Here is a 27,804-nt window from a genome sequence, read left to right as displayed (position 1 = left end):
CCCAAGCCTTCGAATATCTTCCTTCTGTATAGATGGTACCATTTTGGATTTTAAAAATGAACCATACTAATTTCTGAATGCCAGTAATAAAAAGGATAATCAAACGTCAAATTGTAAAAAAACTACAATGGAAAACAGCCTATCATAAGTCACCATCATTCTTTCAAGCAGATAAAGGCAGAGCTGGGGAACCTCATTTCCTTTTAATTTCAATTCCTCAAATTGCACAAACAGCAAAAGTAGATCAAAGCTTTCTAAAATAAAAAAGTAACATTTTCACAGATTTCAGACACAGATTTCAAACTCCAAACAGGTTCAGGTGGGAGAATGCAGTCCTTCAGTAAGATGGCCATTTACACATCACCAAACAGACAAGAGAGAGGACACTGATTTGCATTTGCTGATTTATAAGGTATAGATTAAAATTTAGAAATAGTGACTATCATTTAAATAGAAACAGAATACATTTCATCATGGTGGGAAAGACTGTAAGAAAAAAATAAGCTGGATGCCTGTTGCTCAGTCTGCTGTCCAGATGCTAACTGTGTGGATGGGATACGTCAAGGCGTTTGGTAGGGCTCCTCATCACTAAATGTGACTTGGAAAAGACATCCCTTCAAACACAGGATAGAGGGCAACTCACTCCTTGTAATAACCTCGTCTGAAAGGCCTTTAAAGGGCAAAACCAGCACCTTGAACTCAACTTGCTAACAGACCAAAGACCTGTTTGGCTTGAGACTAGTGAAATATTCTCTCCATATACCCACCTCAGTTAGTAATCTAGCTGCCTCGTTCTCTATCAACTGCAATTTCTGAATCATCTTCAAGAATATTCTCACATAGCTTGGGTTACTTTAATCCAACATTTCCCAACCTGGTGTCCTCCAGGTGTGTTAAGACTACACCCCTGGTGTGTTGAGAAGCAATAATCATTAAGGAGGAGGAAGAGGAGGAATGAATCCATCATCCTCAATGACTGGATGATAAATGGAGTTGTAATCTAACACATCTGAAACATTCTAGATTGAAGAAAGACACCTTAATGCATTTGGGATAGTAAGTTCAAGGCAGAGCTGACATTCATATCAGAGATATCCTGGCTCCTAGCTCGGCCTCTCTTACACTGCATTACACCAACATTTATTCTTACTGAACATTCACATTATTTTATTTTAGCTTCATGGAACAATACCTGATATTTCAGTAAAATAATGCCAGGACGCATCTCCCCAGTTATACTGGGAGACAGAGGAAGGATAATCAACAGTGCAAATATTTAAATATTTACAATGAACCAGACCATTTGTCAACCGAGTTCCTTCTCTTCTGCCACACCATGGCTCATAGGGATCTTAGGTGTGTTTTTTCTCAGCCCAATTCGCTCAGTACCCAGGGTTTGAACCTGGGACATCCAGCATGGAAAACTGATGCTATATTGTGGAGCTATGCCCCTCTTATAAACAAAGAAGTCAAGTTTACACATTGCCTTCATCTTGACTAAGCAACTATTTGCTGGAATCCTATTTCAATATCTTCTTTAAGTAACTTCATGTATACAGTTGGCTCTCCATGTTCGTGGGGGTTAGGAGCACAGAACCCCCACGAAAGTGGGAAAACTGTACTTAGGGCCAATTGTAGTTAGCTATGTAACAGAGATGCTAAGAAACTGTTAGTGAATTGCAAAGATGCTTAACAGGATTCTGGCAAAAGTGCCCAATGCACATTGGTGTCTGATGTGCATCAGAACCAATGCAATACTCCCATTGAGCAACAGCCACTTTGCTGGCTCTGCTATGTAGTAACATGACAGTGGCCCTCTATAAAATATGGACATTGTGGAATTGCCCAGTTCTAATTCCCGCAGACGTAAGTCCGATTACAAAGTTGTAAGTCCACCACAGGATTCTTGTTGATGTTGTCAACTCTCTCCTCACCCTTGTATGAATTCTTTCCAGAATTAATACCAAGAAACCCAAACAACTTTCAGAGATTTTGATACCACTGAAAAGCTTGTAAACCATAATTTCTTACTCCATATTTTCTATATATACATATTTTCATATTTCTTATTTATTTCCATACATTCCTGTCAAGACCTTTTTTGTTTGTTCTTCTCATAATTCAGAATATTTTGTGTTTTTCAAAAGCCTTGACATGATCCTGGAATAGTTCTGAATCAGCCAAATGAAGCTGAACATTTATTTTTATTTTTTTACAATAGTTGGACTTTTAATCGGTCACAAAATTTCCCATGAGGTTCATGTAGCTCACCCATGTTACCAGAACATCGGTTCATTACCAATAATGCACCACAATAAATAATTATAGGAAAAGCTGAAGATTAATAATGCATTGGAAAGTATTGCTTCCTGGGGACTTTTGAGGGAGAGGAGTTGTTCTTTGCCATAATGATTCCATCTTTTTTTAGGCATCAGAAGAAATCGGAAGAAACTTTTTGGCTAAGTACGAAACAACATAATTTAGGCCCGTCACGATGTTTGTTGTGGCATTGATCACCAACAAAAATGCTCCACCAACTCCTGAAGCGATATCTTGGAGGACAGCAGGAACGGCACCCAGTGTGTAAAAAGGGAAAGAGACAATATCTAGGATGAGGTAAACTGGGACACTGAGAATCCTGTAGGTAACCATGAGAACATTGTAGATATTTTTCGCAATGCCGTTCAGGATGTTGACAGCCACCCGAGCCAAATCGATGAAGATGTTCAGCAACACTGAGGTGATTCCTTTGACGAAGGTGGAAACTCCATTGATAATTGTCTGGATAAGATACCACAGGAGATAAAAGGTATATTTCACTATTTGGCCAATCAGGTAGAGAATAAATTTCACAAGTTTGAAGAGAGGGGTAACAATGAAATAAAACAGTTTCTTCAGAAAGCCGCTCTCTTCTTTTTCTGCACCAGTTTGATGGCTCGGAGAAGATTTTCTCGCTTGTGGGGCTGGTTCTTCAGCTTGGATCTCTTTGACGGATTGCAACACAGCCTCTAATCTCTTGGGATCGTGTCTGTCTTGGCCGCAGTTGTTCTTAAACAGTTGGGTCCCTGCTGATAGCTTCTTTTCAAGTTCCTCCAGGCTTAGATCTTCCAAACGGTTCCCAGCAGCTGCCTGTTTAATAAAACCCACTGACCAGGCTTCAGTGCCATCATCACAGCAGGCCGCCAGCCAGAGAGATTCAGGGACTGCGACTTTGTCTTTCACTCTGACGGAAGAAGGAACAGCTCCTGAGATGAGATAGAGGTCCTTCCCATTTCCACAGTGAGGAGCCAAACTTCTGCCTACAAGGTTCTCAACCTCCCAATGCCAAACATCCTGAAGCGGTGGCATCATTGGGAAGGCATTGGTCAGCGTGTATGCGGCTATCTGATGGTCATCCTTGTGGAGGGAGCTGGGATTTAACTGGCCCCTCTCATAGCCAGAGTCTGCATAATCTGCAGTGAGGGCCTGGTTTGTTCCCAGGTTATTCACCGAACCTGTGACCTCAGTTTCGGGCATCATTCCTGCCAAGCCGTTTTCAGGATCATCTATCTGAAAAGAAGAAGAGCCATACATCGAATTAGACTCAAAACAACGGTCTGGGGTCCCTGATTACAATCTCAGCCATTTCTCAGAAAAGACAGAGTGCAAAATAAATTAAAAATTGTTAGACTCAAAATTCCAGTCTGAACATTTCCTCTCAGAATTTTAAAAACACAACTGTCATTTAACCTCTGTAAGTTACTTCTATGGTTAAAAGAAACAACACATCAATACTGAATTAAGGAATTTTGGTACTTTGAAGCCGGCAGTTTAAACTGCAAAATGTGGACCTGAGTGGTCATCTTTGGGGGGGTTGGGGCAATATTCTACTACCTCAATGGCCAAGCATGAAAACAAAACAGAAGAGAAGAGATGCTTGTGGTTTTGAAAAATGGGCCATTCTCTCTCTCTCTCTTTAATGTTAAATAGTACAGAGGGTCCTGAGATCTGTTTAGAATATGAATAAATGTAATTCATCGCTTTTTGCAAAAAAGAAGAGTGTGAGGAAGAATTTTTCACCATTTCTGCTCATCAAAATCCAAAACTGAAAGACTGCATCATAGAACTTAATTTTTCAACAACCTACACTTGCATCTGATGAAATGGACTGCAGTTGATGAAAACATAGGCTGAAATATATCAATCAGTCACCCATTCCCTTTTACTTACAAGTGGAGTTTTATTATTCATGTTTTTTTTCATTCTCACCCAAGGTGTAGTTAATACATACATTTCTCTTGGGCAGTTTGAGGAAACGAGAATGCTGAACTAGACAGGTCTTTGGTCTGACCTAGCTGGATGCATCTTACATTTTTATGGCACCTATACTTAAAGGACATACTGCCACTTTTACACATCCCCATAGTAACACTGGGGAGAAAAACAAGCAAGACATTTTTCTCACAGTTAGCTGTTAAGTCATCACAAAATATAAAACAAAACAGACTGTCACCATGCAGAATTCAGAAAGCAGGGTCATTTAAATAACATACACTGTCATATTTCAAAGCCTAATAATGATGGATAAAGACACTGGGAAGTCTTTGTATTTAGATTCTTATCTAACCCTTTTAGCAAATAAATAGATATTTAATGATGTAGGAACATTGCTTTTCAGGTGAGGATTTGGCCCAAATATTGTTCCCTTATGTTTCTGGACATTTGGCAGATGATACTGATATATTTGCCATGTTCAACATTTAGTAATAACAATATAAATTGGAATTTATCTGATTTTATAAATGTTTAGAGGGTTCAGAGTACTTCATTTATGTCTTCCTGATCCTAAAAAACTTTTTAGAATAGACTATTATTATTATTATTATTATTATTATTATTATTATTATTATTATTCTAATCCCTGTTTTACAAATGAGAGGGGACTGAGCAACAATCTTTTTCTGCAGATAACCAGGCAAAAGTGAGTTTTGGACCTAGTTTGTCTTGGTTGGGACACATCTCTCATATTTCAACATTTTATTGTCTGTCCTACATATATTCTTGAATATCTGTCTGTCTGTCTATCTATCTTATTGGAAGTGGTGCCTTACTGGAAACATTAACCCTTTGTGTAGTGCCACAATCCCCATAAATATATTAGTAATTGGTCACTGAGCTTGGAAACAAGGATCTCATGATTTTATTGCAGCTTTCCATGCCAGCTCAACCAACTAGCATCAGGGGCTTCACTGCCATAAGAAAAAGCACAAGCACTGTAGAATTATGAACAGATGGCAACTCTTGTCTTCTTATTTTGAGATACACTCAATGGACACCATATTGGTCAGATGGTTCCATGGACTAAAGAGATGCTTTTGTCATGAGTCACCTGAAAGTATGTGTCTGCCTCCTATAGACTTCTAGGAGCAGGATGTCTCTCTCTGATGATAATCTTAAGAGCTTAATTGTATGTTTCATCCAGGAATGTGTCAGGCCCTGGTTATGGAACAGCTCAATTGTGCATGGAAATAGATGGAATGTCAAAGAAGCAACATCTCAGTTGCATGAGACACCACTATTAAGGACTGAATAGTTCATCCATGACTCACAATTTATGGGCCTAAATCCTAAAATTATCACGGAAATATCCATGATCCTTCTGATGCTACTTGTCTGTTCTTGTCATGTGCCTTACTTCTAACTTATGGCAACCCTAACTTGTTTTCTTGGCAAGATTTATTCAGAGTTGGTCTGCTATGAGAGCCAGGATAGTGTAGTGGTTTGAACGCTGGACTACAACTCTGGAGGCCATGGTTCATATCCCTGCTCAGCCATCAAAATCCATTGGGTGAGCTTGGGCAAGTCACACTTTCTCTGCCTCAGAAGGCATCAAAGGCAAACCCCCTCTAAACAAATCTTGCAAGGTTTAAGGAGAAGCTAAATAACCATACTGTATTTGCAAAAAATAGCCCTGTGTTGCTATTGCATAGGAAGTTAGCCTGAATGACCTCTGAGGCATCTCCCAGCTGTCCCATTCTAAGAAGCTACTATGCTGATTTCTATCTCAACTGGAAATCCATGTGTCGCTAATCAGGTAATTCCACATCAGACAGAAAATGTTGCATCCCCTGCCATTACTTCTTCTAAAGGATGCCACGGATAGAAACAGCATCTTGGCAATGTTCGCCATGCATTGCCTTTCAAGTTAATGTGGGAGTAAAAGTTGTTTATGCCGCCCCGAAAGATGACTTGATGGTTGCAGATGCTTAACAACTGGTTGGATGTACTGTAGTTGCCAGGCAACCACATCGTCCTTGCACATCTTCCTCATCCCTTTCCAGCCCCTGACAAAAAAAGAAATGCCTGGTTTAAATTGAACAAAAATGGACGGCAGGTTGCTAGATGGAAACAATGGTAACTGAAGATTATGAAATCTGTGGGATCCTGCTTTAGGAAATGGTCTTGCACAGTTCTTTAAATGTGAACTCACTCCCAGCCCTGTGCTAACATGGCAAAAAAGAAAGCTTGGGAATTTTAACACCCAGAATCCCCCAGCAATTACAGGCAGTGATCTTGCTGGGTGGAAGATTCTGGACATTCTAGTCCAAAAAAGCTCAGTTTATCAGTCTAATTCAACAGGAGTTTTCTGACATTCCTGTGGGTGCAGCGAGCAAAATCCTACATTTGGGTATGGAAAGGGCAGCGACACATCTGAACTCTGAACCCTTCCACACATTTGGCCATGGCATTCAGGAAATCCACAAACAGGCCAGGAACACAATCCTCATTCCCTCTCCTTTGTCACTTGTGCTTGATGTAAGCAAAGGTCCACTGTCTCTGAAAATCAAGTTTCAATTTAGCCACCATGCTTATCTGTGAACAAGCGATATGGACTGCCATACTGCACAGTTGGCCCTCCGTATTCACAGATTCTGCATCCATGGGTACAACCATCCACAGCTTGAAAATATTCAATAAAAGCAAACCTTGATTTTGCTATTTTATATGAGAGGCATAGTTTTACTATGCCCTTGTACTTACTGGGACTTGAGCATCCAAGGATTTTGGTATCCCCAAGAGGTCCTGGAGCCAAATCCTAGCGGATACCAAGAGCCCACTGTATTGCAGTTAAGGAGTTGTAACCTAGAAAGCCAGTGTGACATAGTGGTTTGAGCGTTGGACTTTGACTCTGAAGACCAGAGTTCGATTCCCAGCACAGCCATATAAACCAACTGGATAACACTGGGCAAGTCACACTTTCTCAGCCTCAGGGGAAGGCAATGGCAAATGTCCTCTGAACAAATCTTGCCAAGATAACCCCATGACAGGGTTAACATGAGACGGAAATGACTTGAAGGTACACAACAAACAAACAAAAAGCATAACCTAGAATTATGCCTGTAACTGCTATGTGTCCAGTAAGACTATGTAAATGGCCACCCCAGCTGAACTTAATAGCCAGCAGCTTTATCAGGTGAAGGAAGTCTGTTCAATTTACAATGGGAGTTCAAGGAAGATGATGTTTCCAGCTCTCTCCCACCAGCAAGTGAGACTGTGACAAGGAATTGCAATAGGGGTCCTGCTTCTGATGGGTCCAGCCTTGCTCAGTGGTGGGAGGGGGCTAGAAATGTCATCCTTCTTGCACCCCAATTGGCAACTAAACAGACATCCATCACCTGATGTGGCTGTTGGCTGTTATGGTGGGCTTGGGAGGTCAGTCCAGGAGTCCTTTTGGGCCACCTGGTGTGTTTGCCACTACAGTGGGTCATTTGTTTCTGAGGTCAGAACAAGGAGCCCAGCATCAGTCACATGCTGGGCACCTTGTCTGTAGCAATGGCAGATGCACCAGGCAATCCAGCAAGATGTCTAAGCAGAAAGCCATTGTGGTGTTAAAACAGAGGGCTCTGGATCTTCTCAAAATATTTGAAGCAAAAGATAAGTTTGGCTGTTGTGAGGAACATGCCAGACATTGTCCAGACTGCCTGTACCAGAACCAGGGTTTGGGCCATGCATAATCCAAGCAGGATGATGTCACAATGGAGCAGGAGGACAGGCCTTTTGGTCTGTGCAGACAAGGCGTAAAACAATGCAGAGCCCAACAATGAAAAAACAAATGTTCCCCACCCCGATGTACTGGCAAAAGAATATAGCTAAAGGCCCCTTTTTCTCTTAGAATCATAGAACCATAGCACTGGAAGATACCTCAAAGGTCATCCAGTTCATCCACCTGCCATGCACAAAGAAACCATCAAAGCACCCCTGATAGATAACCATCCAGCCTCTCTTCAAAAACCTCCAAAGAAGAAGACTTCACCACACTCCAAGGGAGTATATTCCACTGTCGAACAGCTCTTACTGCCAGGAAGTTCTTTCTAATGTTGAGGTGGAATCTCTTTTCCTGTAGTTTGAATCTTACTGCTTTGGTTTTACTATACAGTAGACCCTTCCCATCCATAGAGATTCAGTTCTACCCCTTCCTCCACAAATGTCAAAAAACATGGGTGATTGTGCCCCACATTATTCAATGGTGGAAACATGTGCACGGATGCATCAGCGCATCCATGTTCATGCACCATAGCTGAACAATATGGGGTGTGACAACCAGTGGCCAGTCAAATCCATGGATCATCACTCTAGTATAAAGAGCAGCAGAGGCTGCCCTTTGTCTGCAGATCACAGCATTTTTTGTCTTGCTCATGATTTATTAAAAATGTATATCCATTACACTGCTAATACCCAGAAATATTATCTATAGAAAGGCTATTTAGTACTTAAGTGTATAGGAGAGAAGATGTATGCTTTTTGCATGAAAAAAGAAGACTGAAGTGGAGGATTGTTCTCTGGAAGGTAGACACATGACCACTCAAATTAATATGGTATCCTTCTCCAACCTTGGGACCCTTAACGATGTTGGATGACAGCAATACTGACTGGGAAAATTCTGAAAGTTGCGGTCCAGCTAATCTCGGGGGCACTAGGTTAGAGAAGGCTATCCCCATAGCCAGCATGGAAGAGCCAGCTTGGTGCAATGTTTTGAGTATTGGACTAAGACCCAGGAGAACAAGGTTTGGTTCCCTGTTTAGCCATGGAAATCCAGTGGTCATATACTTTCACCCACAGAAAACCCCATAATAGGGTCACTTTAGGTTTGCCATAAGTCAGAAAAGACCTGAAGGCTCAAAACAACAATACCCCATAGCCTTAAAAAAAAAAATAGTGGCCACCCATCCCTGCCCTCAGCTAAATTTTAGAGTGTGGTGCCTAAATATGGGAAGCCAGTACCACCATGGCAATCACCACTTTGCAAATGGCTGCAGAACATTTTGGGACAACAAAGAGTGTTTGCCCTCGAGAAAATGAAAGTCCAAATGCAAATCTTCATCCAAGCCTGACTCACATATGCCTGCTTCACATAGCATTTAGACTTTCTTGCACTCCATTACTGCACGTTTAAGGTTCGTTCACACGCGCAAGCACATTGCTCAGCTTTGCCACATTGGACTGTTGGAATATGTGAATTCACATTTCTGCATTCCTAAATTGCTCCTAAGTGGATTTGATCCCATATTTCAGATGCCAGGAGTGGGGATATATGAAAACCCTGGTTTGCAAAGCTGTGTGCAGGTTTGTATTCATACACACCCCTCATTATTTGATACTGCAGTTATGGGCATGTTTGAACTTTAAAAGTTTGCCAGGCAGTTTCTAGCAATTCACCGTCTCTCAGCCTAAAAGTTAAATGCAAAATAAGCAAGACATAGCAACTTGGGAACGACAACAAGAATAAAAATGTGCTACAGAAATAGCAAGGAATTCCTTTTCCTCCTCCTCAAATCCTCACCCTGAATTTTAGCAGTACTCAGCAGAAACGTTTATTTCAAAAACACTTGACGTCTAAACCCTCCCAGCTGCAGCAGTCCTTTTGGCTGGCTGATATCTCTGCACATTCCTCCACCTCCTCTGGACTGATAAATGGAAAAAACCCACCCCTTGCCTATGGCAAAGTCAGCAGCCACTAGCAGTGCCCAGAGAGAGCCAGAGTGGCAGTGATGTAAGGAGAGCTGTTTGGCTGACATGTTGGCTTTTTTGCTTTCCTTTGTTTATTTTTATCTCAGGGTTGTTTCTTCACAATCCACAGGAACTTGGCCCTAACACTGGTGCACTGAGTAAGGGCCTATTCAGATGTAGGTTTTTTTAGTGCGACTATCCGAATAATCTCAATCACACATTCCAGTTTTGTTATTCATTCTATTTTCTTAATTGAAACCTCGTCTATGCACTTCTCTGCAAGTTCTGTTGTTCACATATGTGAGCATTGCGTGCATAGTCCATGATGCATTCAAAATGCATTCAAGACATGCAGAGTTTTATCCCAGTTTATCTTGAGTCTATTCGCATCGTTTAGTCACATGGCCTATCAATGCAAATCTTTTAGGAAAATTCGGGTTATTCAGATGATGAAAATAATCCAGGTAGAATCTGGGTTGAAACTGTGTTGTTCACATGCATTTCAAATGCATCTGATTAAGTTTTGGGGTGGAGGCTGCCAAAAAAACTCCACTTATCCCAGGATAATTGATGTTGGCTTTTTCCTCTTGTTTTTCTAAAAGATATACATTCTCATCTGTGTGAATACCTGATGCGAATAGACCCGGGATAAAACTCTGCATGCCCTGAATGTGCTTCAAATACATTCTCATCATCAACTCCATGTTTATCCTAGTGCTGACAAGTGTGAACAACCAAACTCCCCATAGTGTGAATAACAAACCCAAAATGCACGATTGAGATTATTCGCATAGTCATTCTATAAAAAATTGTCTGAATGACCTCTCAGGAAAAAAAATAGAAATAGATTATCCTGAGCTAAATGGGGGTTTTTTGGAAGCCCCCCTCCTAAATTTAATCAGATGCATTCGAAGTACATGTGAAGAACAAAAATTCAACCCACATCCTACTGGAATTATTTTTACTGTCTGAATAACCCCTAAATTATATTTCTTTCATAGAGCACTGCCTCCTTTCCCAGCTCCTAAAATCATGGCTTTTGTTGTTGTGAACTGCCCTCGAGTTGATCTTGACCGATGGCAACCCTGTGGATGAGACACCTCCAAGACCCCCTATCTGCTTAGTTCCTGCAAACTCATATCTATGATCTCCCTAATATAGTCCATCCATCTAGTATGTGGCTTTCCTCTCTTTCTGCTTCTCTCCACCTTTTCTAGCATTATTGTTTTTTCCAGTGAGTCATGCCTTCTCATGATGTGTCCAAAGTACGACAGCCTCAGCTTTGCCATCTTGGCTTCCAAGGAGATTTCTGGCTTGATCTGATTTAGGACCCACTTGTTTGTCTTTTTGGCTGTCCATGGGATCCTCAGCACTCTCCTCCAGCAGCACATCTCAAATGAGTTGATTTTCCTCCTATCTTCTTCCTTCACTGTCCAGCTCACACATCCATACATGGTAATAGGGAATACAATGGCTTGTATGATTCTGTGCTCACTTATATATCTTTGCATTTTAGAATCCTTTCTAGTTCTTTCATAGCCGCTCTCCCCATTCTTAAACTTCTTCTGATTTCCTGACTGCAGTCCCCATTTCTAACAATGTTTGATCCCAAGTATGAGAACTATTTTACTACAGTGCCCCTGCGTCATATATGGGTGCCTTTTACATGGCTTCCAGCTTATGCTGGAAGCCCCACGCCATTTCCTGAATGGTGTGTGTGCCTGTGGTGCCTGCACCACTGTGCCGCCGTATGCACAAGCCCCATTATCCTCAATGGGACTCAAGCATAGGCAGAACTTGCCTTACATGGCAGGATCTGGAACGGATCTCCTGAGTAAGGCAAGGGACCACTGTACTTCTATTTCTTCATTGTCTAGGGAGTTTATCACACTGGGGCTAATTTCGACATTAGAAATTAAAGCACATTTAAAGCATCCCGCAAATAAAACAAAAATGGTAAGTGATTGCACAAATGATTATCACATGCACTTGTGCAAATAAAGTGATATCAGAAATGCATTGTCGCTTAAATCCCAAAAGTAAAAAAGATACACGTTAATGCTTCTTTGTGACCACTTTAATGGTGGGTTTTGTGCGATGTTGTGTGAAATCATTTAGCGTAATTACGCGTTTTTTCTGGGATATTTATGGGATAAACTTCCGATCTCCTTCGTATGATAAACTCCTAGGTTGAATTTGTTTAGAATCTCCATTGTCATTATTTTTTGTTTTCTTTATGTTCAACAGTAGTCCTGCCTTTGAACTTTCTTCCTTGATCTTCCTTAGTAGTTGTTCCAGGTCTTTGAGGTTTTCTGCTAGTATTATGGTGTCATCTGTGAATCTTAGGCCCCATTCCCACTGGGTTATAAAGTGAATTAAGAATCGGATTATAGGGACATCGTTCCCATTTGAATTTGCGTTCGATCCTAGTTAAAGGGAAATCGTTCCCATTTGAATTTGCATCTGATCCTAATTTGGTCTATTCCTCTGGTGAAAACCCAAATCAGCGGTGGATAACCTGGATTATCCTGACACCACTTTTCAAGCGGTTCTTTTTGCAGCTGCATGTCGGATCTGGGGCAAACTAATGGGAATGAGAACATGGGTCAGCAACGTTCAAGGGGCTGTCCTGGGGCTGTCACCAGCTTTGTTCTCTTTCCTGGCATTCCCGGTGCCATTTTCCCCCTTTTGCATAGCCTTTCACCGGTGGTGCGGGAAGCAGGGTAAGGTGATCGCAGGTGGACAATTTTTTTTTAAAAAAAATTAAGCTTTCGATCACCTAGGCGCTCTGTCGGGTGTCCAAACATAGCAAATTGCTACACTGACCTCCAAACGTGGTAAGCACATTATGCCCCTCTGCTCCACATAGATCGACGTGTGAGGAGACCCATTGAACACCATTTTTATTTCTTTTTTGCTTTTTGCTTTTTTTGCCTGAGCGCCTAAGCGCCTGAGCGATCAATTGACTGCTTAAAAAAACCCAGAAAAAAAGACACAAATGGAAACAAGGAACAAAAATTGCCCGGGTCAAAATGCATCGAAGAAATTGGCGTCACTGTGATGTCCAATTGGCTAAGCGCTTGATTGACAGCTTTAAAAAATGGTTCCAGAACAACAATGGGAACGGGGAACAAAGAAGTCCACGTCAAAATACAACGGAGAAATATCAATGGGAACGACAACACAGGTCAAGAAAAACCAAGTCCATTTGCTCCCTTTTGTAACAGAAACGATGGATATGATGAGAATACAACTTGGATACTCAGTCCGAGCCAGACTTGCAGCAAGATTCATCGATTTATATGCCCCCAGTGGGAATGGGGCCTTAGATTGTTGATATTCCTTCCTCCTATTTTCACTCCTCTTTCTTCTGTGTCCAAGGCCCCATTCCCACTGGGCATATAAATCGATGAATCTTGCTGCAAGTCTGGCTCGGATCTTTTTTCCGAGTCGTATTCGAATCTGGTCCCTCGTTCCCATTACGAAAGGGTGTAAACGGACCCAGGTTTTTTTGACCCATGTTCTTGTTCCCATTGAAGTTTTCTCCCTTGTAATTTGAAGCAGACTTTTTTACTCCCCATTTCCATTGCCCTTCCGGAACCTCTTTTTTTAAAGCAGCTGTCAATCAAGCGCCTAGGCACTTGACGTCACAGTGACGTCAGGTGCTTCGATGCATTTTGACGTGGGCTATTTTGTTCCCCGTTCCCATTTCTGTCTTTCAAACCTATTTTTCTGTTTGTTTGTTTTAAGCAGTCAATCAATTGCTTAGGCACTTTTCCCCTCTGGGAAAAGGAGAAGGAGCCTCCATACCTCCAAGTCCCTTTGCCTCCCAAGGTGTCCTGTGTCTTCCCAGAGCCCCTCTGGGGAAAGGAGAAGGAGCCTCCATCCCCCCTCCAAGTTCCTTTTCCTCCTCCATTGTTCCCTGGGCTGTTTGGGAGGCGATCGAGCAGGCATGTAAAAAAAAGAAAAAAGAATTTTTGAAAATGGTGTTCAATGGCTCTCCTCACATGTCGATCTATGAATGTGGAGCAGGGGGGAGGTTGCAGGGGGGCATAATGTGTTTACCGCATTTGGAGGTCAGTGTAGCAATTTGCTATGTTTGGACACCAGACAGAGTGCCTAGGCAATCGAAAGCTTACTTTATTAAAAAATAAATTTGTCTACACCTGCAATCGCCTTACCCTGCTTACCACTCCACCAGGGAAAGGTTATGCAAACGGGAGAAAATGGCACTGGTCATGCAGGAAAGAGAACAAAGCAAGTGACAACCCCAGGCCAGCCCCTTGAACACTGCTCCTCCCATCCCCAAGTTCCAGAATTGGAAACCCTTGTCATTCCCATTCATTTGCCCCAGATTGGACAGGGGAGGTGCAAGAAAACCCCCCAAAAAAGTGCAGAAAATTTACCCGGGTTCCCCCCCCCCCCCCCCCCCGATTCGGGTTTCCCTGGAAAAATCGATTACATGGGGATCAGATACGAATTCCAATGGGAACAAAATCAGCGTAATGAGGATCGAATGCGCACTCAAATGGGAACAATGCTCCCATAATCCAAGTCTTGATTTACTTTATAAGCCAGTGAGAATGGGGCCAATGCCTGCTTTCCTTACAATATGTTCAGCATATAAGTTAAACAGGTGGGATGATAAGATGCAGCCTTGTCTGACCTCTTTGCCAATTGGGACCCGTTCTGTTTCTTCGTCTTCTGTTCTGACAGATTAGGGTGCCGGCCAGCAAACCCTTCCACAACAGAGCCAGCAGGAAGGGCAATGCATGCAGGTTCTCTTCTAGTGCAGCGTGAAGGCAGGGAAACTAAGAGGGTTTATTGCTGCAGCGCATCAGCTGGCATTTGGTGCATGGTTAAGAGTGTCATCATCTCTAAACAGGCTGCAGGGCCCGATGGCTTTCCCTGACAATGCATCTCTTGAAGACTCTCTGCTGAAGATAAGCAAGGCAGAGACAATAGGATATGTTTGTACATGAAGCAAGGCTGGCATTTGCCCTCTCCTCCTCCCACTCTTTTCTCTCCTATTCATTCTGGCTCTTTCTGTTTTGAGTTGGAAATTGTTTGTGTACTGCAGGGGTCAGGGCAGAGATTGGCACAAAGCTGCACTCTCTCAGGGACAAACCTCCCTCTCGTGCTGTGGGTAACCATAGTCACACAGGCAACAGCAGCATGAGACAAGCCTTGGATGTTTCTCAGCAGCTTATCAGAGGACGCAGAGCTTTGAAATACAGTCAGCCCTCTATATCCACGGATTTTTTAATCAATGGATTTGAGCATCTACGTTTGAAACTATTTATAAATTCCAAAAAAGCAAGCCTTGCTATGCAAGTAGATACAGCTGCCTGTTCATGTTCTTTTGTGTGCCTTCAAGCCTCTCACAACTTATGGCGACCCTAAAGTGACCCTACCATGGGGTTTTCTTGGCATGGTTTGTTCAGAGGGTTGTCATTGCCTTCCCCTGAGGCTGAGAGTATGTGACTTGCCCAAGGTCACCCAGTGGGTTTCATGGCCAAGCTGGGAACTGAACCCTGGTCTCCAGAGTCACAGTCCAACACTCAAACCACTGTGCTATGCTACTGCAGCACTCCTGAAAAATATCTATAAAACCTCTGTTTAAAAACTTCCAAAGCTGGGGATCTATCACCCTCCATGGCAGTCTATTGCCAGTGTTTAAATCATTTTCTGTATGTATGAGTGTGTGTGTATGTGTGTATACATGCACGCACACACACACACAAACACACACTGAGAAGAAGACAATATTATTGCATTGTATTTCACCTGTATCCCACTTTTTCCCAATTCAGGATGCAAGAACCCAGGTAAAACAAGGCATCGTACAAAGTTTAAAAGCAATTACACATTTATATCAAAAACATTAATTTGCAACTATTTAAAAAGTAGTTAAAAATCATTTGTTATTGTTGTTGCTGTGTGCCTTCAAGTCGTTTCCAACTCATAGGGACCCTAAGGCCAACCTATCATGGGGTTTTCTTAGCACGTTTCTTCAGAATGGATTTGCCATTGACCGACGATTTTAAAAAAGTACAGCATACCCCTGTTAAAAGGCCTTTGGCAACATCCAGCTAACACACAAAGGCCTGGGGAAAACAAAAATGGCTTTGCCTACTGGTGGAAGCATCCACACTGCAGAAATAATCCAATTTGACCCCACTTTAACTACCATGACTCAATACTGTGGAATTCTGGGAATTGCAGTTTTGTGAGACATTTAACCTTCTCTGTCTGAGAGCTCTGGTGTCACAGCTACAATTCCCAGAATTCTATAGCACTGAGCCATGGCAGTTAAAGTGGTATCCAACTGGATTATTTCTGCAGTGAGGATGCAGTCTCATTAGACTACTGTCTTGTTCCTCACCCTAGGTAACAATATATCTCGAGCTGCCCCTGCAATGGTAGCATTTTTCTTCCTAAAGCTAATTGCTACGGGAGAAATCACTTTCATTGGAATTGCAACTACAGAGGGAAGGATTAAACTTCCACTCCTTCTAAACTGTGGTCTCCCTCTCCACCCCCCCCACAATGCATCTGTAAAAATATACTTTTTAGCAACCACAGCATAGGCTCCCAGCGGTTAAAGTAACAGTTAGTTTGGACCTTGATAAGCAAGTTGATGGCAGAAAGAAGAGCAAGAGACACTTGGAGGGAGGGGGAATGGGGGCATTGCCCCCAAGAATGAAATTCACCACCACCCCAAAATTTTCCTTCAGTCCCCAAATTTCTAGCATCACTGAAATTTAAAATTTCAGTTGAACATTAGAAATACAAGAGCCAGCATGGTGTAGTGCAGTGATGGCAAACCTAGTGGTTTGAGCATTTGAATCCTGGCTCGGCCATGAAAACCCACTAGGCAACCTTGGGTAAGTCACACTCTCAGCCTCAGAGGATGGCAATGGCAACCCCCCCTCTGAGAAACTTGCCAAGAAAACCCTGTGGATGGTTTGCCTTAAGGTTACCCTAAATTGGAAATGACTTAAAGGCATACAACAACAGCATTTTAAAAATACAGTTTAGAGTAGACATTCAGATAAAAGGAGACGGAAAAGCAACGAAAGGAATGTGACACACAGAAAATGCAAGGGTACTAAGTGTGAACAATTTTCAATGTCTCACTTTTTGCAATACTATAAATTTGGAGATTTAAGGCATATCTCTTTTGCTGAGGCTGAATTCTTATGCGCACACACACACACGCGCACACACACACACACACTTTATAAATAAAGGTTAATAATAATAATAATAATAATAATAATAATAATAATAATAATAATAACAACAACGTATCTACTCTCCTAGAAGTGTAGCTTACTGCTGGACCATGTACATTGCATACAAAGGGTTAGCAAGACCAGACTCCAAATTCTGGTCTTGCCAATTTAAAAAATGAGATGGTCGCAAAAAAGAAAGTGAGATTAAAAGCTGCTGTCATGGTGTATAATTAATTCAGCTTGGCACTGCTTTAACTCGCATAGCTCCATCCTATAGAATCCTGGGATTTGTAGTTTGTTTTGGCACCAGAGCTCTCTGACCAAGAAGACTAAATATCTCACAAAAATGACAAATCCTAGAATTCCATAGCACTGAGCCATGGCAGTTAAAGTGGTGTCACACTGCATTAATTGTGCAGTGTAGATGTAGCCTGATGTGGAGAGTTTTAAAATCCTGAGCTAGGATGGCCCCAAACCTCAGCAGAAAGCAGCTTCCAGTGTCCTGAAGAGTCCTTCAGAGAAGGACGTTTGGGCAGTCATTCCTTCAGAGAAGGAATTTTGACAAAGAAAACCTTTGGAGGCAACATTTCAAAGACATAGCCAAGTTAGTCTGGGAAATCAGTATGAAAGGGGATCTTGTAGCACCTTTGAGACCAACTGAAAGAAAGAAGTTGGTAGCATGCATCTAAGGAAGTAGACTCAGGAAGAAGTCTACCAAAGCTCATGTTACCAACTCTTTTCTTTCAGTTAGTCTCAAAGGTGCTACAAGACCCCTTTGCATACTTTGGAGGGTAGTGTGCCATGGGTGATATGTATGGCATTCTAGGCCCTTGCCCTCTCATGTCTTGTGTGGCTTTATCTCTCATCGACTGAGCCAAGAAGGCACCAACACAGCTCTGGAGATGTAGGAATGTAGGCCTGGCTCTGTGCCACAAAAAATCCCACTCATTCCTGTCCTGGCATGTCCCAAACTTCTGAAGCCTATGGTACCTGTGGCACCATTAGACTGTCATCACTATGTAAGTTTCTTTTCTTGACTACAATTCTCAGAACCCACCAGCCAGTGGCCATGCTGGCTAGAGGAGTCTGGCACTTGTATTCCCCCCCAAAAAAAAAAAAAGCAGCAATCTGTACAAACTCTGCTGGCGTTTTAGTGTGTAGTGCATCCAAATGTCAAGGAGACCTGCCTATCAAGATTACTTTTTCTATGGGGTTCTTCAGTTACGATTTCTGTATCTGGAGACCTGGCCTAAAGAGAAAATATTTGGCTTGGGGAAGGGGGGATATTTCCCTGGATATATAATAATAATGTTTATTTATAATGCCCATTTCACCAAAGGGTGGTACATCAGAACATATACAATCAAAAACAAATGATGAAACACAACACTGTAAAATGCTAAAATACTAACATCTATGGTGTTCAGAGACATAGTGGTGCTAGTTTGGAATATCAGTATGCAAAGGGAGCTTGTAGCACCTTTGAGACTAACTGAGCAAAAGAGGCTGTAGAGCATAAGCTTTCACAGACTTGGTCTACTTCCTCAGATGCATGGAATGAGGGCAAGTCACATGCTCTCAACCTCAGGGAAAGGCAATGGCAAATGTCCTCTGAACAAATCTTGCCAAGTAAACCCCTGATAGGGTTGCCTTAGGGTTGCCAAAAGTCGGAAAATGACCTGAAGGCATACAATGTTTTGGTGGAGAAAGCCAGTGTGGTCTAGTGTTTTGAGTGCAGTTTTTGTTGTTACAGTATTTGCCATCAAGTGAACTTCAACTTATGAGGATGTTATGAATGAGAGACCTTCAATAAACTAAGGGCCATGGCTTCCTTTACTGAATCAATCCAAATCTACTGCCTTCTATTTTACCAAGCATTATTGCCCTTTCCAATGAGTCACATCATCTCATGATATGTCCAAAGTACAATAGCCTCAGTTTAGTCATTTTTGCTTCTAGTGTAAGCTCAGACTTGATTTGCTCTAGGCCCATTCATTTGTTGTTTTAGCAGCATACTATCCATAGAACTCTCCTCCAGCACCACATTTCAAATGAGTTGATTCTCTTCCTCTCTGCTTTCTTCACTGTCCAACTTTCACAAAATCAGAAATACTATGGCCTGGATAACTCTAACTTAGAGTTATCCAGGCCATAGTATTTTTGATTGCTGAGATATTTAATCTTTATACTCAAGGATGTTATCTGGGACAAAGGTGTGGCATGGTGGTTTGAGTGTTGGACTACAACTCTGGAGACCAGGGTTCAATTCCCCGTTCAGCCATGAAACCCAGTGGGTGACCTTGGGCAGGCCACATGCTCTCAGCCTCAGGGGAAGGCACTGGCAGACCTCCTCTGAAGAAATCTTGCCAAGAAAACTCCATGAGTCGCCATAAGTCAGAAACAACTTGAAGGCACACAATAACAACATCTTATCTGGTTCCTTCATATATGCCCTTCCTGATCTTCTGATGTCTTGACTACCATTCCCATTTTGATTAACGACAGAGCCAAGATACAGAAAATCTTTAACTCTTTCAATGTTAGGGTTCAAATCTCCACTCCAGCATGGGAACCCACTCTTGGGTAAGTCACAGTCTCAGCTGAATGTATCTTGACAAGAAAACCCTAGGAGAGGATTGTCCTATGTCGGAGTCACCTTGCAGAGACACAAAAAAGACTGATGTGGAATGTACTTTTCCTCTCTCTCACATACACAGAGAAAAGATCACTACCCTTTAAAACCAAAAAAACCGACAGAGAAGGACTGGCAAGAAGCCTTATTTCTGAATCTAATTTCTTAAATTTGGGGGTGGCAGGGGGTGGGCAGGAGACCCTGTCTGCTGGAACAATCAGTCATAGCAGCCCTATTTTCAATGGGAACTGGGCCCAAGATTCCTCTTTGCTTTGTCATACCTTTGTTATGCAAGAGGCTCAGACTGCAGGCTCCTCGACTCAACTGGGGCCTTCTTTTGACATGCTTTAGGAAGAGAGAGAGAGTGTGTTGGGTGGCTTCAAGTTATTTCCCACTTATGGTGAGCTTAAGGCAATCTTATCATGGGGTTTTCTTAGCAAGATTTGTTCAGAGGAGGTTTGCCATTGCCTTCCTCCCAGGCTGAGAGCATGCGATTTGCCCAAAGACATCCAATGGGTTTCATGGCCAAGCTAGGAATCAAATCCTGATCTCTAAAGTCATAGTCCAACACTCCAACCACTATTCCAAGCTGACTGTACATGCTATTTGAGTTTATCTATGCATAACAGCCAACCTTTTTATACATTAGCTCCTACACAACATAGTGGGAGAATGCTGCTTCGTCCTCTTAACCCATTAAAAAATACAGAAATGATGGACCACACCTCTTTGAGCTAATGCTCTTTCTCCAGAATTAAATATGCCTTCTAATAGATATTTAGAAGGCTATGGGTTTATGTTTTAAATGAAAAGCGTGAGAGACACTGCCATTATTCTCCACCAATTTTATATCCCCCCTCCTTTTCCAGGTTTCTAAATCGATTTATTAACTCGGGAATGCCTATGGCTTCTTGTCCCATGCCCTGCCAACAATAATGATAGGTGGATGACTTTAATTATAACTTCTGCCACCTTGGTCATTTCTGAAATTGTGGGATCCTGCTTCCTTCTCTTGCCTCATAATTATTCCCACAGCATCCTGAATTCATGCTGCAAGACTCTGCTCATCTTATCCTCCCAAGCAACAACTCTGTGGAGGAAGTCAGAGCAGGAAGTGACTTGTGAAAGTGTTTTAAAGTGTGCACTATAAAAAGAATTGCATGAAATAGTGGCAACTAACTTTATAGTAACAACATGGCATTTTGACTGGTAAAACGTGTCACGAACACCAATTTTGACCCTAATATTTTCTACAGCTAATTTAGTGTAGAGCCAGCATGGTGTAGTGGTTTGAGTGATGGACTATGACTTGAGAGACCAGGGATTGAATCCTGGCTCAGTCATGGAAACTGGGAGACCTTAGGTAGGTCACACTCTCTCAGCTTCAGAGGAAGGCAAAGGCTACCCCCTCTGAACAAATCTTGCCAAGAAAAAAACCCACAACAAGGCTGTCTTACAGTTGCCACAACTTGGAAACGACTTGAAGGCACATGACAACAGGTCTTAAGATACTGCACACACAAGTTCAAGAGACTCTGGATAGGTGTAACAGAAGTGTGGCAACAAGCAAATCACAAGATTGCTACAAAAAGTGTGGCACTATTTCAAGACACAAGACTGCCTGTTGCGGAACAAGGGCAGAATTCTGAATTAGGAAGGGGTGGCCCTGTGTTTGAATCCTTGCTTGTGAATATCACTGGGCATCACTATCTTCCTTCCAACCCAACCTGTCCCACAGGATTCCTGAGAGTGTAAAGTGGAGATGCCAGCAAGCCGGGCCATCCCTATCCTTAGGCAGTGAGGCAACTGCCTCAGGAAGCAGATTTGCTGAGGGACAAGTGGCAGTAGCATCTCCAACATTTCCTCTCTGTAAGGAACCAGCATGGCATAGTGGTTTGAACGTCAGTCCACAACTTTGGAGATCAGGAAGAATTCAAAGATATAGCCGTGTTAGTCTATAGAATCTGTATGTGTACAGATTTTGTAGCACCTTTGAGACTAACTGAAAGAAATTGGCAGCATGAGCTTTCGTAGACTTCAATATACTTCCTCATCAAATGCATCTGAAGAAGTAGAGTGAAGTCTAAGAAAACTCATGCTGCCAATTTCTTTCTTTCAGTTAGTTTCAAAGGTGCTACCAGATCTCTGGAGACCAGGGTTTGATTCCTGGCTCAGCCATGGAAACCCACTGGGTGACCTTGGGCAAGTCATGCTCTCTCAGCCTCAGATGAAGGCAAGGGCAAGCCTCCTCTGAACAGATCTTGCCAAGAAAACCCCATGATAGGCTCACCTTAAAGGAACCGTATTTCAGAAACTACTTGAAGGAACACAACACACACAAAAGGACAGAGCTCTGTATGATACACAACTTTTCTGGGCTACCTAAAGTAGGCTACTACCTCAGGAGGGATAAGGTGCCATTTTGTCCTTTGCCTCAGGTGGCAAAATATATATAAATACAGATGTGGAAAATGTGAAACCACAAGGTATGAGAAACATGTAACTCTTGCCAAGCATGTTTTTTCCCATGTCCTAACCTGCTCTCCCCACCCCTGACTGTAAAATATGTAATAAAATATGCTAGGTAAACTTGGACCTCAACTTGATCTACTCTCAGCTTGATTTCCCTACCTCACAGGACTGTAGTGAGAATTCAGCTGGGGGAGGAAAGCCATGTAATTCTACCTTGAGCTTGCAGGATGAAAAGCAGAATATAAATGTAGCTAAAAATATAAAATTATAACAAAATAACTCTAAAACACTCATCCAGACATAGCCATTAAAGAGGAGGAATAGGAGAGAGTGAAAGCATGACTAGGGCTGCCAGTTTTGGGGATGGGCTGATATATTTTTTATGTGGCCGGTTGGTGCCTTTCAAATATTTCCTTCCAAAATGTGACAAAACAACATGCATCATGCAACTATTTGACCCAAAGCTAAGAATGGCTGCAGGTGATGAAGGAGGATTTGCTATTGCAGAATGCATGAAAGGGCTCAGAGATCAGAGCTGAAGCTGCGTCTTCCATATCTAAATGCAGCAGCACACCGCTTACCACACCCACAGACGCCTAAGATGAGCCATGCTGGATTAAACCAACCGATAGAGCTTGGAAAAGTTACTTGGGGTGGGTGCAGTTTCCATAACCCCTGCCAACATGACCACTGGCAGTGAGAGGAGGTGTCTGGGAGTTGTAGTTCAAAAATAAAGTGGTCCCTCTACATTTGCTGGGTTTAGGGGTGAAGTGTCCCCATGGAAAAAATGCAAATTAAAAAAACACATTTCTTTTTACCTAGGAGAACACCTCTCTAGAAATCTCCAGGTCCTCCAGTGCAATTCTGTGGTCAACATCTACCAGAAATTGACCACAGCGTCATGTTGGAGGACCTACAAATGCCTAGAGAAGTATTTTCTCTAGGTACGTCTAAGGTTCTCCAGCACAATTCTAAGGTCAACTTCCAGCAGAGTTGTGTTGGAGGACCTAGAGATTCCTAGAAAGGACATATTCATCTAATCCCACAAATAATAAAATCTGCAAAAGTCAAAGCCACAAATGTGGAAGACCAACTGTAATAACTTTTCCAAGCTCTGAAATTCTAACCCAGCATCCCGTATTCCACCATGGTCAACCACATACTTGTAGGGACCCCAGAAATAGCACATATAACCAGTTCCCACAGAGACGTTGCTCACATAACCTGCATGCAGGTTATGCATACATGAACTCACATAACCTGCATACAGCCACCAGGACTAGCAACCACTGAGAACCACCAAGAATAGTCTCATCTCTTTTTGAAAGGTGACAGAGATAGCACCACCACATTATGTGGCAGGGAGTTCCATATACCACTGACCTTTAACATAACATCACATGAGGCAAACCATTTCCTCAAGAATCTGGGCTGCTCCTGCCCTCCATGCCTGGTCATATCTAGAGTTATCAGGTGTCCCTTAATAGAAGCAAAGCCCTTCATTTGGGGTTGGAAAAAGCTTACAGTCCCTTACAGAACTGCAGGTGTCCTTTATAATAAGGATGTCTCCTATTTAAAGGTTGGAAGGCCTGTAGACAGGATAAGAGGCCCCTAAAACCCTATATGTTGCAATGTGAGCCCTTCATATAGATCGAAATGTGTGCATCATGGAATGTACAAAAGTGGTAAATTTTGCAGAGAAATAACTCTGGGAACCAGAGTTCGATTCACACTCTCTCAACCTCAGAGGAAGGCAAAAGCAAACCTCCTCTGAACAAATCTTGCCAAGAAAACCCCATGATAGGTTTGCCTTAGGGTCGCTGGAAACAACCTGAAGGCACACAACAATAACAAGAAAGTGGACTACTTTTGTGTGTTATTTAGGCAAAAGAAAAACATATTACAGTGGGCCCTTGGTATCCACTGGGGGTTGGTTCCAGCACCCCATGTAGATACCAAAATCCATGGATGCTCAAGTCCCATTATATACGATGGGGTATATATAAGGGTACCCTTATATAAAATGGCAAAATCAAGGTTTGCTTTTTGGCATGTATATCCTTTCTAAATATTTTCAAGCTGTGGATGGTTGAATCTGTGAACACAGAATCTGTGGATATGGAGGGCTGACTGTAATAACTATGCAAAGGGATCTGGTACCATTTTTGTAACTAACTGAGAAAAGAAGTTGTAGCATAGCTTTGGTAGACTTGGGGTTCACCTATACTGTAAAAATAATGTACTGTAGTTTGACGCTCCTTTAATTGCCATGGGTCCATCCTTAAGAATCCTGGGGTTTGTAGTTTTGTGAGGCACCAACATCATTGGGCAGAGAAGGCTAAAGAGGCCTTGTAAAACTGCAGATTCCATAGGCTGTGGCTACAGCATTTAAAGTGGTGCCAAACCACCTTATTGATGCACCCTTGGCCAACTTCCTCTGACGCACTATTGTTAATAGTTACTTCTCACCCTGTTATTTGTTGCTGTTGTGTGCCTTTGTTTCTGACTTATGACAACCCTAATGGGGTGTACTTATCACAAGGGTTTCTGGGCAAGTTTCTGCATAGGGGTTTTTCCCTTGCCTTCCTCTGAGGCTGAGAGAGTGTGAGTAACCCAAAGTCACACAGTCCCTAGCTGGGATTTGAACCCTGATCTCCAGCATCATAACTCTAGGCTCAAACCATGCAGCCCCTGCTGTCCCTTAGTGTTATTTTGGCAATCAAGAGTCAGTGTGGCATAGTGGTTTAAGCATTGGACTAGGACTCTGGAGACCAGGGCTCGATTCTAGCTCAGCCATGAAACCCACTGGTTGACCATGGAGGGGTTCACACTCTCTCAGCCTCAGGGGAAGGTCAAGGCAAAACCTCCTCTGAACTAATCTTGCCAAGAAAACCCCAGGACAGGGTTGCCAAAAAACAGATGTCCTCCTTTTCCAGGATCTCCCTACCGTACCACTTTCTGTCTGGGAGGAATTCCATAATATCCTCCATTTTGAGAATGACAAAGAAGCATGAATTGACATTTCTAGCTTTTCTGGGGTCATAGCCTCCTTTTTGATCGCATGTCCTATCTTTGGCAGTTGCTTGTCTTCATTGGCAGTGAGGACATCTGGTCACCCTATGCAGTGTAGAAGCATCTGATGGTACCTTGTACATCAGAACCATGGGCAGGATGACCAGATAGCCTCCTTTTCCAGGACCTGCCCTACCTTTCTACCTTCTCTCCAGGAGGAATCCCAAAATGTCTTCCATTCCGAGCAGGACTAAGAAGAATGGATTGACATTCATACAAGTGTCTTTAGCTTTTTGTTTGGTCATGTCCTACTTTCCACCTCCTGTCCAGGAGGAATCCCAAAATGTCTTCCATTTTAAGCATGACAAAGAAGCATGAATTGACATTTCATTGAATCATAGAGTTGGAAGAGATCCCAAGGGCCATCCAGTCCAACCTCATGCCATGCGGGAACTCACAATCAAGGTACACCTGACAGATGGTCATCCAGCCTCTGTTCAAAGACCTCCAACGAAGAAGACTCCACCAGACTCTGAGGGAATGTGTTCCACTGTCCAACAGCCCTTACTGTTAGAATATTAAGGTGGAATCTCTTTTCCTGCAGCTTGCATCCATTGCTCCAGGTCCTGTTCTCTGGAGCAGCAGAAAACAAGCTTGCTCCATCCTCAATATGATATCCTTTCAAATACTTAAACAGGGCTATCATATCACCTCTTAACTGTCTCTTCTCAGGCTGAACATACCCAGCTCCCTACATCTCTCCTCATAAGGCATAGTTTCCAGAACCTTCACCATTTTAGTCACCCTCCTCTGGACACACTCCAGCTTCTCAACATCCTTTTTGAACTGTGGGGCCCAGAACTGGACGCAGTGTTCCAGGTGAGGCCTGGCCAAAGCAGATTTCTATAACCGTTTCTAGCTTTTCTTTGGTCACGACCTCCCTTTTTTCTGTAATGTCATACCTGTTGGTGCCGCCATGTCCTCCTTGGCGGTGAGGGCATCTGGTCAATCTGTGTAGATGCAGCTGAGGGCACCTTATACACCAGGACCATGGGCAAGGTGACCAGATGGTCTCTTTTTTCAAGAAGTGCCTCGTCCTCCTCTTAAGGGAGAACCTCTGTTACCACCATGGCCAGAAAGACCATGAAGACATAGAGTTTTTTGTGGGTTGTTTGGACTCTGTGGCTACGTTCTAGAAGAGTTTATTCCAGAGAATTCTCTGAAGATGCCAGCCACAGATGCTGGTGAAATATCTGGAATAAACTCTTCTAGAACATGGCCACAGAGCCCGAAAAAACCACAAAAAACTATGGATGCTGACCATAAAAGCCTTTGACTTCACGCTGAAGACTCACCGCCACTGCCATCCCAACCCAGCCCCAGCCTCACCTGTGGCTCCACCAGCCATCTCTCCTCCTCCTTCTCCTTGGGGCCGTTCTGGACCATTTCGCTTCCCCGAAAAGCCGAGTACAACGGGATTTTGTCCCGGGTGCTGTAGAGGGTGGCAAAGCGGGGCTCCTGGTTGAACTTCTGGCAGATCTTGACCACCTCAGGTTGGGCTTCTTGGTGGAGGTGGAAACCCTCAGGGGGGGTGCCATGGTAGAAGAAGGCGTTGCAGTCCCCGAAGCTGGCTTTTTCATCTCCCACCACTTCTCCTAGGGTCTGGCCAGGGAGGACCCCCAGCCCAACCAGGGCCAGGAGGCAGAGGGGCCAAGAGAGCAGCCACATTCTGACAGGGGTGCTGGTGGTCTTCCTCTCTCTGGCACTCTTGGCTCAGCAAAGGCTAACCCAAGTGGCTTTGCTTTTCCAAGGCAGGGATGCTGCTGGTCTGGACTCTGGGCAGTTCCTCGCCTGCCCTAGAAAAAGCCTGAGCCCCAAAGAGGGAGGGAGGGAAGGGGTGACACACGCCTCAAGCACTCTGCACGCGCTCAGAGGAGTCACGCGGAGGCAGCAGCAGCAGCAAAAGAGGAGGATGGTCCTAAGGGAGGGGGGAAAGAAAGGGAAGGGGAGGCGAAGCAAGGCAAGACAAGGCTGCCGGAGGGAGGAGAGGAGGGAAGAGTAAGGAAATCGCAAGCATCGCCTCCTGGTTCTCTGTGTCCTCCTCCCTCTTCTCTGTGCGTCATGGGAGGGATCAGCCTCGCAGCAGCCCAGTCTGGCCAGCCCTTCTCTCTCTCAATCTCTCTCTCTCTCTCTCTCTGTGCCTTTGGCTCCTGGCCACAGAAAAGGTCCGGAGGGGAGGGGAAGACTCTGCATTGCAGTGGGGAGCTCTCTCCACACACACACACACACACACACACAGGGTGATCTTACACACACACACAAATGGATCATACAGAGAGAGAGAGAGAGAGAGAGAGGGTGATCACACACACAGGGGGATCACACACACACAGGGGAATCATACATACATACACAAACACACACAGGGGGATCACATACACATACCAAAAAACCAGGGTGATC

The 27,804-nt window shown here is 43.2% G+C and overlaps 1 protein-coding gene across 1 annotated transcript; it reads right to left on the bottom strand.

Annotated features, from left to right (window-relative positions):
- Positions 1-184: 184 nt before the first annotated feature.
- ENDOD1 (endonuclease domain containing 1) lies at positions 185-27,600 on the bottom strand. The gene is made up of 2 exons (XM_042460479.1): positions 26,731-27,600; positions 185-3,549 (listed from the first exon to the last, which is right to left on the bottom strand). Exons 1-2 carry the CDS (start codon positions 27,067-27,069, stop codon positions 2,425-2,427), a joined length of 1,464 nt encoding a protein of 487 aa, XP_042316413.1. The 5' UTR covers positions 27,070-27,600; the 3' UTR covers positions 185-2,424.
- Positions 27,601-27,804: the final 204 nt, after the last annotated feature.

Source organism: Sceloporus undulatus, chromosome 3, assembly GCF_019175285.1.
Source record: "Sceloporus undulatus isolate JIND9_A2432 ecotype Alabama chromosome 3, SceUnd_v1.1, whole genome shotgun sequence".
In the NCBI taxonomy this organism is placed as follows: domain Eukaryota; kingdom Metazoa; phylum Chordata; class Lepidosauria; order Squamata; family Phrynosomatidae; genus Sceloporus; species Sceloporus undulatus.
This window is presented reverse-complemented; position numbering and strand designations above follow the sequence as displayed.